A 15125-nucleotide genomic window follows, 5' to 3' on the forward strand; every position below is an offset into this window, starting at 1 on the left:
TTGAACGCGGCCCTGTCTGGCTTTACTCTGAGAGACACTTAAGTTGTGCCTTCCCCATTTTCTCCTCCCAGTCGGTTAGACACATTAGGCTTACGAAGAGGAGTTTGGAGGACCTCGAGGATGATACTCGTCTTCCTCCCGGTAGTTTTTGGTCGAACACACGTCGTGTCGTAGCATAAAGGCGATGGATTTCTCTTAAAATGAAATGAATTATGAAATTCTCTTCTAATGGATTTTATCATATTTTTGTGATCTTCTTTTATTATTTTTTTTTTAATCCTCTAGTTTTACTTTTTCACTGTCATAAGCTAATGTATTTGCAGTTCTCGAATTTATTCAGCTGCATAATTTAATTAATATCTGTACGTTTTTCTTTTACCTGACGTTAAATTTACGTTTTTCCTTTACGCTGCATATTTTACATCGGTAAACATTAAAAGGAATTGAATTAAAAATCAGAAGTAAAGAATACAGCCTCGCGGCGCTTATATCGAGCAGACAATCACAAATAGCAGGGATTCTGTTACGTTTGCGTGAGTTTGCTTGCAATCTCGTTAACGCCAGAACAATCTTGCATAGCTAAAATTTAATGTAACTACTTCAGAATTGAAATTGCAGTAGTAAACTTTCCTTAATCCTGAAATACGCAGGGTCGAATTTATTGATTCTTGTAACCAAGTTACAGCCAATTAATGTGTGTCGTAGGTAATATTATTCTTGGTTAAGCAATAGCTTTTGATGCCGCTCCCCATCTATCTTTTTATTTTATTTTTTTTTATGAAAACATTACAATAAAATGATTACGTCATATAATTAATTAAAAGTATTTCGATCGAAAAATCGGTATTCTTGTAACCAAGTTACAGCCAATTAATGTGTGTCGTAGGTAATATTATTCTTGGTTAAGCAATAGCTTTTGATGCCGCTCCCCATCTATCTTTTTATTTTTTTTTTATGAATACATTACAATAAAATGATTACGTCATATAATTAATTAATTAAAAGTATTAAAAGATCGAAAAATCGGTATTCTTGATAATGAATAAGAGTATTTCATTGGGACGATGATGAGGTCAAATCTTACGGAAGAACAAAGGCTGCTCGAAACAAAGTACCCGACGACGATGGAGACGGTCGATGACAAGCGCCTCCTGCCGCGAGGAACTTCGCATAACTGCGCCAACGACGCAGTGCGATAAATCTCAAGGGAGGCGTCTACCTCTCTCTTTCCCTCAGTTCCATCGGAGGAAGAGAGCTTCCTTGAGACTTGCGGCGGGGATGAAACAACCCCCGTGCCTCTCTCGCTTCGCAGTTCTGTGGATTCGACCTTTAGCACTGTTGGACCAGACATGTACGGTGTACATGGCAAGAACCCAGCCTCTTAACCTCTTCGGCGACGCATGGCTGATTTATACGGACTGGAGAGAGCCGTCTCTCTCTCTCTCTTCTCTGTTAATCTTGACACGGCTCTACAGGATGTACCAAAAGAGCGCGATCCGGTTTTTAAGTACAACGAAATTGACGGTATTTACGGGTAAAGACACTTAAATACAATCATATTTAAATAAAACAAATGTTTGCTGTATTTTTGAAACAAAATATATGAAAAATATAATGTTTAATATTACAATTCAATTTATAATTAAAATATTTGTATTGCGCTGAAGAAGCCTTGAAATGTCAGCCGAAACGTTCGCATAAATGTTTATTTATTATTTCGTTTAAATGAATTTTATTAATATATATCATCTGACAACTGTGTATTATGTTTAATAGCTCTTATAGCTCTTCTTTGTTTACAATTAAAAATAATATAGTAAAAAAATTGTAACGTATCGAGATCAGAATTTATATTCTATATTAGCTAGAGATCTAAAAATATTCTAAACCAGTCGAGTTGTAAATATATCGAGCAATATTCGAAAATCATGGTTCTCTCTCTCTCTCGAGTTGAAGGGTACAAATCATTTGACGTAACTGCAGTAATTTCGACGTACACGCTGTAGGCGTCGTCGATTCGTTTTGAGACGATCTGTGCTTGCGTGTGTGCGTACACGCGTGTCGGACGTATAGTGAAACGGAACACGGGATATAGTGGAACGGGGACGTGATATATAGTCGTGTCTGGTACCGCTGAACGTCGTTGCAATCTCCTTTAGTGGAAGGGACAGAGATTTTTATGGATAGTCACGGGTTAGGGTGGTTCGCCTTGGGCGAGAATCTGTCGTATGAATTTACGTTGATCGTTGTTTTAGTGCGTCCGCTCGTAGGTAAGGAAAATCGCCTTTGGCGTGAGAAATTAAAACTAATTCCTCTCGCGAACGTGTACATCGGTCCGCGATATGTACGTAATCGGATAAAACCGCAGAATTTACAACACACGCTCTTGGCCGATGCACGCTTTTATATGCTAATTTATTGGCGATAGGCTGGAGTCATCGTTATTATTGCTGATCGATAAAATATGCAGATAAAGGTAAAATCGTGTTTCGCGAGAGACTGAGATAGGAATCTTTTTTTCCTTCTTTTTTTTACGTAAATTCATCTTACGTATTATACAATCGCGAAATTGCAAGTGTTCTCGAGCCAGCCGTTCGCGGTTTTTCATTTTGCGTGCCTCGCGAAGCAGAGAGAGCGTCCTTCATATATCTAGATTAATTTTTTGATTCTATAATTACAAGCCAGACTGCGGCGAGGCGGAGAAATGCTTTGAATGCCATCCCGTTTTTGTTCCCAAACGGGATCATCCTCCCTTCGCTCTCACAGATCAGTGAGTCGCCAACCAAGCGATCCTCTGGATATTAAATTCGAAATAATATAACAGCTTCTTTATCTTATCTCAAAATTTTGATTAGTCTCTGTCTTGTTAGAGACTCTGTTTCGTTAACGAATGTTTTTCCAGTGCTTACTCGAGCAAGAGGACTCATTGAAGTGGTTCGTATTTTAATTATGTAGCTTGAAGAAGACTTCAGAAGGTTGGAATACTTGAAAGAGTTTACACACACAAAAGCTTTTTCAAGGTTTTAATATAAATTTTATAATCTCTTATATTACAAAGAATATTACTTTTTTAAACTAATTAGTTTGCATGAATGATTAATTCAATATTATGAAATAACGTTTCGTGAAAGAAATAAAAAATTTGCCGTACAATTTTTGTTTGTATAAATTTAAATATGATTATAAATATAAGCAGAATGCAATGGAGAATAATTGCAGCGGTTCATCAGATTTATACCTTTTGAAATGGCTCTATTATAATTCGAAATGTCGTCGTGTCCCTTTCATACTAGATCTAGATGATTATCGATACTACCGGTAGAAAAACACATAATGGAAGCGACAGTGTGTCTGTTCGCAATACACATAGATACGGTTTCGGAGTTGATTCTGCTGTCGAATTTCGGGTCTGTGAGCTCGCGGATAAACGAAGCCGAGAGTCAACGCACGCGAAAAAAAGGGCTTTTCATCCGGTCTACGTCTCCCATTTTAATTCCGCCTATAATCCGCAAGGGGCGTCCGCTCATCGGCAGTTATCTTCTGCAAATCGCGGAGGGCTTTTTTTCGACAAGGTATATATACAGCTAAACTCGCACGCGCTTATTGATTCTCTCGCGATATGCACGAAAAACCTTCTCACACACGGATACGAATTGTATCGCGTTCCATTCTTATCGAACTCCGAACAAAAGAACGACCGAAAGCTTCCTCTGTCTCCCTTTTTAACTTATCGACGACAGTATTACAATGGAAGGTGTCTCTCGTCGATAGAGCTATTGAAATCTAATCGAGTCACTTTATCGAGAAAAATAAAATTCTTTCCAAGTTTTTTCATTTTTTATAATCTTATCATTTTTGCAATATATTTCTCCGGCTTGTGCAATTTTGGTCGTTTCGATACGTGAATTTTTGAAAAGCTTTTTCCCCATGCCTGCGCATATATGATGTGTATTATTTTACGAGCTTTTTTCGCACGAATATTTGGTCATCAATGTTTGCTGCTTTTGTCCGCTGGGATTGTCGAGAATCGAAAAATGCTTGTTACAGATTTCGATCAAAGCCATAATTTTTTGCGATGCTAAAGCGAGCACGCGATGCATCGCCGACTATACATCACCGACATTATACCATCGCCAACGAGTAAATTCACCCCGGATGATAAATAATTAATGCATCGGGAGGAGAGGGAGATATGTGACGTGGCTGTATCGCAAATCTGATAACATACGCAAGCGGGAACAAGATGGAATGTTAGAATAAAAAGCATTTTCTCGTCCATTTGCGTTTACTTTTTTGCCGAATTATTCAGTACTATTTTTTGCATTTGTTATAAAGCTGTTCGCATTTAGAATGACGTCTAATGTATCGCAATCATTTTTCTTTTTCCTGTGTGAATTTCGCAATTTTATACTCGATATCCCGCGAGGAGAAGAGAATAAACAATTTAACTGGAACGAAATAAAAAATTGCCGGGAAAAATCTAAAGTTTCAGAAGACCGCGTTTTTTACATATATATATTTTTTACCTTGCATTTTATCTTCGCCATCAAAATTCACACGAGAAAGTTTTTTTTTTTTTTTTTTTTTTTCACATTAATTATAATTACATACTTTACTATTTCCTTTTCCCATTCCGCGAAGGCCTTTTATTTGTAACGTGTAACTTTCTATTTTAATTTTTCCATTATATATAAAGTCCAAGAAAGTTCTACAGGAAATTAACCTGACATAATCTATATAAATTGCAACTGTATATTAAATGTTTTAGAATTGTTTATATAATATTTTAGATAACTCACACTTATATAATACATACGCGTTTCTCTCGCAATGAATGTATTGTATTGCATGCGCGATATCCACGATATTTCCGCACCTCGAATATCTCTCCACGAATAGAACGAGACTATCCGGGAAGAAAGGCAATTTCTCTCGCGAGTAGGGTTCCGATAAAATTCTAGGAGCGCCACGAGGCGTGTGTCGTATCAATTGTCAATAATATTAGGGACCGCAATTTCACTCAGGAAGTTCCGCCGGGCGTTGTTCGGCCTCGATATCTGTCTGGTTCCCCTTCTGTTTTTTCCCGTGTGATGGCGACCTCCCTTTACTTCAAAGGGGAAAGCGAAGTCAGCCGGAGAAAGGAAAAGTAAGGAGGAACGACGGAGTGTCCGGGTAGCATCATCGATTATTTTCACGCGAGAAGAAGCACGAGAGTCGGAGAGAAGGAGGGTCTCTTTGTTCGAATCTCTCTTCCCGAATGCCAGTAGGTCACTTGCATCGACACAGATGCCGCTACGATTCCCTAGAGGGTGCAGGGAAAAAAGAGGAGAGATCGACTTCTCGAAGAAGCTTCGAAGAGAAAAGTTGTATTATCGGTCTTACTTTAATAGCATCCTATAGACGCTATATTGGAGATATATAGACTTATAGACGAACGCTTAATCGAAAAAAAAATTGTTCGAATCAGCACATTTCCGACTTTTTTTTTCATTAATTCAGTTACAAGTCAATCACGTGATCGAATTTTTATAACTGCAATTTAATGTTGCGACTAGAAGCTAAATAAAAAAAAAGATTTGAAGACTCCAGAATTTTTTTCTTATGCGAAGCACAAACAATCAGATCGAGGCTCGAAAAAGGGTTATTATCATGACAAGACTTCTGATGAAATAAAGTCTCGGAGATGCCATTGATTATTTTTACGCTAGAAGGAGCACCTCGACTCGAATGTCTTTGTTCGGCCCGTCTTTCCGGTACCGGCAGTGGGTCACTTGCATGGAGAACGACGCGGAGCTCTGGTACCCCTTGTTGGGGAAACGAAGAACTTTGAGCGAGAAGTTGTTATCGCTCCGGGCCGGCGCACCCTTCCATGTTGAAGAGGATGCGCCGGGGAATCTCGCGAATCCTTTGTTCCGGCTGTAATACATGGACAGTCCTACTATAAGTAATCCCTTTGTTTCTGTGAGAGAGATCCTCGACTTTCTATTTTCCATTTAACTTTCCTGAGCCTCCGGATCAGCTCTCATCATCCGGAACTGGAACTTATGGCGTGTACTAATTTCACATGATGGAATTACTATAATATTATATTGTAGACTTAAAAGTTTGTGCACGTTAATACTTGGATTACATTAAATATATTTGGGCTCTTACTTTTGGTTTTTCATAAAATTTTACAAATTTATTCTGTAATAATTAAAATTTATATTTAACTAATTATAGTTATAACACATAAAGCTTGCATTATTTTCACTAAATAAAAAATAATGATAATGTATAATTATTATTTCATTAATGAAGAATTGAAAGATATCATGAGATAATTTGGACAAATTCTGAATTTTTGCAAAAATCAAGTAAACAAAGTTATTTCATCGCTCGTAAATATATTTTGTAGACCATCTAGTTATTTAAAGTCAATTTGATGCTTTCAAAGAAAGTAAGAAAGCTCGTTTTGCCAGCTCGTATTCGCGTTAAATGTAAATGCAACGAGCGCATTCACATCTCGAACGTTTTTAGAAACACATTGCTGGATTCCATTCTGGTTTAATAGTCTCCGCTAGCTGGATAACGTTTTTTCCAGAAGAAACTTATAAAATTTGTGGCCTTTTAAAAATATATCAGAGTAATTCAAACGTTCTTGTTGCGAAAAAATAAGCATTGTGACAGGAAAAATTTTGATGATATGCTATTTAGAGTTGAATCGTTATTCGTAATTCGATGCAATTATAATAAGTCGCGCAATCTAATTATAACAATAATGTAATAAATATATTTTTACAAATAATTTTTAGTCACGAATTGTAATATTTTAATTTTATAAATAATTGTTGTTTTTAAACATCATGTCAATATTATACTAGATTTTTAAAAATACAATACAAGTTGAGAACGAGCTTTTTTCCATTAGAGTAAAGCTTTTCCGAAATTGTCGTAAAATAAAATAGAAATTGTAGAATCAAAGAATGCCTCTCACACATTTCCTCTCTTTCTCTTTTTCTATTTCGTCTCTCGTAAGTAATTACTTTTCTTCCCTCTTTAGGATGGTAACGGAAGTAGGCGAAGTTCGATCGTAACGAATTTTACGTTCGCCTATATACCGCCTTTTATCGTCTCGCGTCCTATGACCGAGTCCGCGCTGATGTTAAGGCTCTAAATAAGGGCGTCCTTAGGAACCCTAAAAAATCCCCAGTGGTACCTTTTTTTTTTTTTTTTGCATCCCCTATCTTTCTCTTTCCGTTTTTCCTGCCTCTGCCTTCAAGAAGATCGTCTCTTCGGCACAATGTACATAAAATGAAGTCAAGCGGTTTTAGCACCGAATACGTCTCGTTCTCCTTTTCCTCCTTTTATCTTCGTGCGGTAAAGTTGAATTCACGAGTCTCCACTTCGATAGAAATCATTTCAGACTTTTAATTCGGTCCATGAGAGATCGTGTCGGGTGCTTGAAATATATCCTTCGTCAGAATTTATAGCGTAACTTTCCCCAACGCACTTTTGCTTTAATTAATAAATCTTCATTGGACGCGCGCAAGTAGACGGCGGATATTTTTTTTTATTTGTGATTAGTAAGAGACAATTTTAATTTAAGAACTGCGAAATGTCAGATTATATAAGATGTTGCAATCTCAAGTTTCTCTCTCAGTTTGCTTTCATCGAGTAATCCTCTTTCAAGGATCTCATTATATCGCAATCGATGAAAAGTTGGGCCAAATATAATAAAGGGAAAGATATAGTCCTGCGCGCAACCTCTCACACTAACAGCAGTTCTTTATTATTTTGCACCGTCGAGCATGCGGTAGCGGAGCAGGATAGATTTTTTTTCACATTTATTTGTATCGTCCCGCATTATTGAATTCCAATAATCCGCGACGCCGCCGGTGTAAGTCCCTTTACGGTACACCACGATTTACGATCCACCCCTGTCGTTTTCCGGCGCCTTTTCTTTCCTCGATTTTTCGACAGGCTCGTCGAAATTATCGGAGTTCGCCAATCTTTCGCCACTATTGTCGCGATTATTGAAAATTGTTTCACATCTTTAGAGGTAATCTTAATTTTTCACGCATCTTGAATTTGTTTAAAACAATAAATACACTACATAACTACGCGAATCATAATCTTACATTTTGCATAATTAATAAAATACCTTTATCGAACTTATTGCATTCGAATAAGTTTCATCATCTCTCGAAGGTAATTTCTGTATTTCATCTGATGTTGTATTTCGCTCTCAGTCTCGTTCGATAGGCAGGCTTACGGCTCGTAAAATCGCAGGAAGTGTTATTGTGTTGTGGTATCAACATGGTTGCACAACACCGGGCCTTTAATCGAAGTCGTAAAAATCTCAAGTGTTTCTCGACGATCTTACGCCCCGATCGCACGCCGTACGACAACGCGAACAAAACTCGCGACGTACCAATTCAATTTATTTCTTCGACACCGGCGCTGAATCCTCACGGATCCAAGATGGATGGACGGATAAATGGATGTACGTGGCTCCATACAGTTCTCTCGAGCATTCGGGCAGATGCGTCAAGGACTCCGGCTTTCTCTCTCTCTCTCTTTCTCTTTGAATGCGTTGAACGAGGATATTTTTTTCTCTCCTTGTCTTTCTTTCGTTTATTTCGTCGTTCGTTCCAGCCTCTTTTTTCTCTTTACTCTCTCCACCGTGCACGATTGTGCCCCTCGAGCGGTCACTCCAAGTACTCGAAGACCTCTTCACAATCTGGAAATATACTTTCATCTTCGGGGAATCTTATAGAAGAACAGGACGGCACGTATCGACGAGAACAAAGCCAAGATACTTGGCCTTCGAAAGATATGATAAAATTTTTTCTATCTTTCGAAATATCTTTTTTAGATTAAAAAATTTATTTAGATTCAAAAGCGCGATTGTTTGATTTTATATATATATTCGATTTTGGCGCTGTATAAAGCAATTACTATGATATTTCATTGTAAGGTGACAATATTTTCTTTTTTAATAAAAAAAAAAAAATTAGCTCAATTAATGTATTATATAATTATGTAAATGCAGATATTTTTTTTTTATTCTATAAATGTTCCTTTTTCGCAAAACGGAATGACTGATTATTTAATAAAAATGATAAACATCTATATTGACATTGGCGAAAGATGAATGTTAGGTGGTACAAAAACATACATTTCTACTTTTTCGACATGGACGCTTCGTTGATTCTTTTGAGGATCTTATTTTCAATTTTCTTTTTCGTAACAGTCGTTATTTCGACTACGGACTTCGCACTCTCTTTTTGCCGTTGTTTTCGTTTCCGTTCTCGGTTCTTTCACCATGTATACCTCTCCACTGGCTCAACTTTTGCTTCTGCTTTTAGCTTTAGCGGACTTTTCCAAGACTGCGTTAAGATTCACTGAAGCATCTTTTGGAAGTATCTCGTTTTGTGCCTTCTTGTTGCCCTTTCTGCCCCCTGTCTGCTTATGAGAGACCTTCAACGCGCGTTCTCCGAAACTTCCATTCAGTCTTCTACGTTCCATGCTTTGCCCTTCAGTGGCTTGATCCAGGTAAAACGCGTTTCACCGCTACCTTCTTTTTCCGTCCACTCACCCTTCCTGCTCGTTGCGAAAATCTTTATGGCGCTTCGGAGCTACCGCCTTCGCAGTTTATTCGCTATCGAGATCCATGCCGTTGCATTCTTCGGATTTTCCACCCTAACCGCCGCCTTCGTCGTCGGTCTTTTTACAACCGCAGTATCAGGATCCGCGTCCTTTTCTCCTCCCGAGGGCCACGGCAAACGTTCCACGGAACCCTTTTAACGACCAGGGCTGGCACGGAGGAAGCGACAAGCTTTGTTGACGTCGCCGACGTTATTACTCTGTGCGCGCGGACGAGCCACCAGATGGGAAATTCTGCATTCAAATTATCGTCGCTTTCTCGCAGACTGAAACGAGATCGGACGTAGGAATATGACGTTATTACGGCTATCGGTTCCGCCTAAGCTAATCCGGAATCTATTGCTCGACGCGATATTTTGCGATTAAATCTTTGAGCTTGGATCTATTGTATAATTAGAAGTATAAACAAATCTGATTTTTTATTTTGACGAAAAAATATCAAAAAAGAGAAATGTATGCATTATTTTTATACGTTGATATATATCTATTATTATGTGTTATACAAGAAAGAATATAATTGCATATAATAATATATTGTTAATAATTTGCTTTCAGATGGAAGATGAGGGCAATCATGGCAACGACGATACTAGATGCTTCATCCTCTCAACATTAGCTGCTTTGCAGTGGTCAAGAGTCACGTGCGTTCTTTGTCGCGCTGCCATGCTAGTATTTGACAGGTACCCGTTGGTGGACGGAACGTTCTTCTTGTCACCCAGACAACATTCGCCCGCTTGTGCTGAGGTATGTTTTATTTCTGATTTTTATAAATTTTGTCGAATTGCAGAATTTTTCACGAGAAAAATTAATTATTAAACACAATCGTATACAAATAATGACAAGTTATTTATTTAAAGATGTAGATTTTTATCAATCTTATCAAAACGAAATTAATATTCTATTTCGTTCTAGTTTCTCAAATGTTCATAAAACTTTTCAGTGATATCTTAATTATTAGCAAGATGATCTGATTCGCTGAGCATCTCTCGAAAATTGTCTGTATTATTCTATAACAAATCAGTAGCAGATGCTATCTTTAACGAATTAATTTTCTCTATTTAAATCGATCGACTACAAATTTAAGTGGCATAGAATCTCGTGAGAAATGAAAATCGTCGCTGTCGTCGGGCGATTTATTTTTTGTCGTGGTCCGCGATCTTAACCGCAACATGTTGCATATGGTGTAAGATTACGATGGCACGTCCGGTTCTTTGGTGTTTCGTTCCAGGTGAAGGTCGAAGGTCGCACGCAATTTTTGTCAGCCGTGTGCATGAGTTGTTTGGAGGGCAGCGGCGGGCAGCCTGTACGTTGTCGTTTCTGTACCCAACCGTGGGATGGTTCGAGCCTGGTCCTCGGTACCATGTACAGTTACGATATCTTCGCTGCCATGCCCTGTTGCAGCGAACGACTCAAGGTAAGTCGCCGAATTCGTGACCAGTCGATCCGATCGAATCCTTGACCCTTCAACTCACGAACTGAGTTTGATATATCGCTGCGTACGACGATGCGCTCACTCTTCTAAAAAATTCTTTGACGGCATATAATATTCTGTATTATTCGTAAAATTACAAGAGTCAAATTTTCTTCTTTTATTTCACAAATGTATTGATATTTCACAATCTGACCCAGACGAGATTATATTGGTTTCATTTAATTATTCTCAAATTCTTTCCGTCCATCATTTTATAGAGAGTCAGTAATTCAATGAAATTATTTATCTCGCAAAACTGTTGCGAAAGGGGCTGCCGCGCAGTTCGGAAATATTTCAAGCGCTTGATACGAAATTGAACGATCAAAGTTTTCCAATTCTATCGCCGGTTGGTTCTCAGCGCGCGCACGTCGCGTCGGGAAATGAACGCGCACCGAATCGTTCCGTTTTCATTCCAGTGCAACAGCTGCCAGAAACCCCTGATCTACCCTCATCAGCGACTGAACTTCTATTCGGACTACAGCCGCGTCTTCGCCTGCCCGCATTGCAGGGCGGTCGACGCGCACTTCGTGAAGCCGCTCTCGGCCTGCTTCACCCGCGAGCAATTTCAGCTCTACAGCCAGTGGCCGTAACCATTAGAGAACTTAGCGAACCGCCGCCGTTTGCGCACCGCGGCCGACCTGCGTCCCCTCTTCTACAGATCTCTCTGTTCCGGACGACCGTGCTCTAGAATCCTCCCTTTGATTTCGTAGGAGACTTTTGACAATGGCGAACGCACTCGGGGGCCGCGATCCTTTCCTTAGAGCGTGTTTCGTCGGCCGGATCCACCGATATATGTATTATTATTAATTTCGTAGAGACTTTCATTTCTGTCGATATACATATATACATATATAATATAGCTGGTGTTATATTCTTTTCTTTTGTAATCTCTCTTAGGAAGTTTTTCTTTTAATATACGATCAGAACGGTGATGTGCCAAATTGGCTGTTCTGAACGACGCTTTTAGTATTTTTAATTTGTGTATCTTGCGGTAGCAAACGAGACGGTACTTTGTGAGGCCCCTTGGCGCGTTCCCGTAGCGCTAATGAAGTTTAAGGATATATGTTTCTTTTTAATATCGATTGTATAGATTTGTTTAGATTGATCTTTTTCTTTTTTTTAAACGGGAGACGTCGAACTTTCGCCGTTCGCCGACATTTCGTTCGATGATTCGCGGCGAGGCTGGCAAAACTAGTGTATTTTTCTGTATGTTACTCTTTAAGTTTGTAGGCATTAATCGTGCGATCATTCGTTGAAATGTTAGTGGCAATTATTAATTTTTTATTAATATGCGCGATATTTATTTCACAATTGTCATTGTGAAACGTGCATCTTTGACATAAATTTTAGCAAAATTTTTCGTTAACAAATTACATATGCGTAATAACAAAATTACGCAAAATTTGACTAGCAAAGAATCATTCATTTAGCCCATTTTGAGTGATTTCGAAAAAATTTCCTATGACAATTTTCGCCGTCTCCCGTTTTATATAGTTGAATTGCTTTAAAGAAAAATTAATGCAAAAATAAATTTAGGCGAAGATAAACAATATTATTAGACGCGGAAAATAGGTCTCTTTATTATAAAAACGTCATGTATAGAAATAAAAAAGGCTATTCTTTCTAGAAAAAAGATTGTGTGAGGGGAAAAAAAAGAAATAACTATCGTTTGTTACTTAGATAAATCGAGAACGTTGTTTTTTTTACATTTTATTAGTTTATACGTTTATGGCGGCCATGTTGATTTTGTTTAAGGATCTGTATGACTCATACGAGATGAGTTTCAAACGTTGATTCGGTCGGGCGTCGCGACTTTCCGCGATTTGGGACACAGGAACGTGTTTATCAGAGGACGGACTAAATTCGCCAGTCGTAACATAAAGAAAGTAAATCATCAGAAGGAGGAGACCAATCGTTCGAGACAGACTTCCGTTCTCTCGCTGTGTACACACGATTTTCCCGTCTAGACGAAAACTGAACACTTCTCGGTTCCGTCGTCAATCACTCGATCGAGAGTATCGGACGATTCTCTCGCGGAAAGTCGTGATCGCCCCGTAGTAGCCCCAGTGTATATAACATATTAAGTGGGAGAGGAAGGCGAGTGTTTGAAGAGGAAGAGAACCTTCTTTTTTTTTTTTTTTTTTGGCGATGCTGGTCGTTGCTGTCCACCAATAGCGGCCGTCCTGCAAACAGACCGCCCACCGTTCTCAAGGTAGTATAGTCGATCGTGTACCTTTTTTACGTTACTTCGATTTTTAAAAAATATACTTAATCCATGCGGCCCGGGAGAGAGAAGTATATTTAGGAGATAATAAATATGATGCCCCATGTGTGTGCGTGTGCGCGAAGTGTTTTGCGCGAATAACGAAGATGATGAAGATCGCGAAGCTGCACGGCTACTTTGAATCGTCTTTATATTAGCAATTCTGTTGGTTTTTATTATTATATATGCATTTAAGATGGAAAAAAAAAAAATGTTTTTGTTACTTATAAGTTTAATTTATTTGTAAAATTAATGTGTTTTTAATACAAGCAATATATAATTTTTTTTTATATTGATATGAATTATTAACAAGATTCCGTGTTTTTGAATTTTATTTTTTATCGCATCAATTCCAGATGCACGGAAATATTTTGTTAGACTTTTCGAAAGAAGCTGCGTTAGACATTTCTTTTCATACGCAATTTTTGATTATGTAATGTTTATAGGGAAAAATATTAAAAAAGACAGAAGGCACACTTCCAGACAATATATTATCAGTAAGTACAATTTTTTAGCATAAAAAATTATTAATTTTAAGTAGTCGTGCAGTTTCTCTTACGAATTCATCGCAAAGTGAGCGAGATGAAGAAAACGGATGGGAAGGGGAGTGAAAAGCGGAAAAAATTAAAAAAAAAAAAAACAAACATATGCACATAGGAGAACGCGCGATTAACAGCGCCTTTAAACGGCGCGCGTTTTCTGAGTGCGAATTAAACTCCCGCGTTATTAATTAATTTCTCGCGCGTTTAGTGCCGGAGGCAAGGACGAGTCGCGTCTGAGTTCTTCTCCGATCATATTTCGTCTCAATTGTACGTTTTTCTCAGAGTGCCAAATGAGCAATTGCCAAGCAAAGCAGCATTTCTAATATTATTTGGTTCTTTTTCAAGTTTTATTTGCACAATTCGTATTTATAATACAGTTATTCTTTATCCAATTTGCTACTTTGACAACACAGCTTTTAATAAACGCAGTAGTACGCCTGGTCGATCGACGGCTGAAGGAACTTGAATTTCGTTTTCACGACACGCACGAATAACATAAATTTGTTCGTCGAAATGTTCGCAAAGTTGCTCTCAAAATATGTGAAATTAAATCTGAAAAAATACAAGTATTAAACGCGCGACGTTCCCTTTACCTTTTTGCGCGAAGTTTACATCGAAAAGATCGTTTTCATCCAATTTTCTATTAATTAATCTATTTGTAAAAATCGTTATCATTAATATATCATTAATAATGCAAGATTGATCTTTACAAAGAAAACTAACGATACGTTTTTCAAGATAAATGAAAGATTCTCTTTGAAATTAATGCGGCAACAATTTAAGCCGCTTCAAGTTCCTTGTGCGATCGGAAATGTGTACGAGAAGTTTTCCTTGATGACTTAAGACGTGTGAACGATAGATGCACGCGTCGCCTGTACTCCCTACTGCTTTCAATTTTTAATAAGAATTCATATTAGCGGTACGCGTTATTGTTCGCTCCTCTGAGTTCCTATCGAAAGAACGAAAAAGAAAGGAACGGAGAGGATCGGTGCGATTTTAGCGGTATTTCAGAAAGTTAATCAATTATTTACCTTATCGCGACTTTGCACGCGATCAAAATCACATCGATCGTTGCATAGATTCGTAATAAAAAAAGGAAAGTGAAAGTTTTTTCGTAATTATACAATCTTACTAGATTTTTTGTGTTTCCTTCCACGATCCTTTTTTTATCTATTGAATATAATTGTAATAGAAAACTTGA

At 38.0% G+C, this 15125-nt stretch overlaps 1 protein-coding gene across 1 annotated transcript in view; it reads left to right on the top strand.

Moving 5' to 3' along the window:
* Positions 1-12752, top strand: part of LOC114932401 (headcase) — a 132373-nt gene extending 119621 nt beyond the window's left edge. Inside the window, exons 3-5 of the mRNA XM_029304570.2 lie at positions 10204-10392; positions 10877-11062; positions 11536-12752. Coding sequence (XP_029160403.1) covers positions 10204-10392; positions 10877-11062; positions 11536-11709 — 549 coding nt within the window. The 3' untranslated portion in view covers positions 11710-12752. The remainder of the gene's footprint in view (positions 1-10203; positions 10393-10876; positions 11063-11535) is intronic.
* Positions 12753-15125: the final 2373 nt, after the last annotated feature.

Source organism: Nylanderia fulva, unplaced genomic scaffold (genome assembly GCF_048542155.1).
Source record: "Nylanderia fulva isolate GAGA-0341 unplaced genomic scaffold, ASM4854215v1 Scaffold13, whole genome shotgun sequence".
Lineage (NCBI taxonomy): Eukaryota > Metazoa > Arthropoda > Insecta > Hymenoptera > Formicidae > Nylanderia > Nylanderia fulva.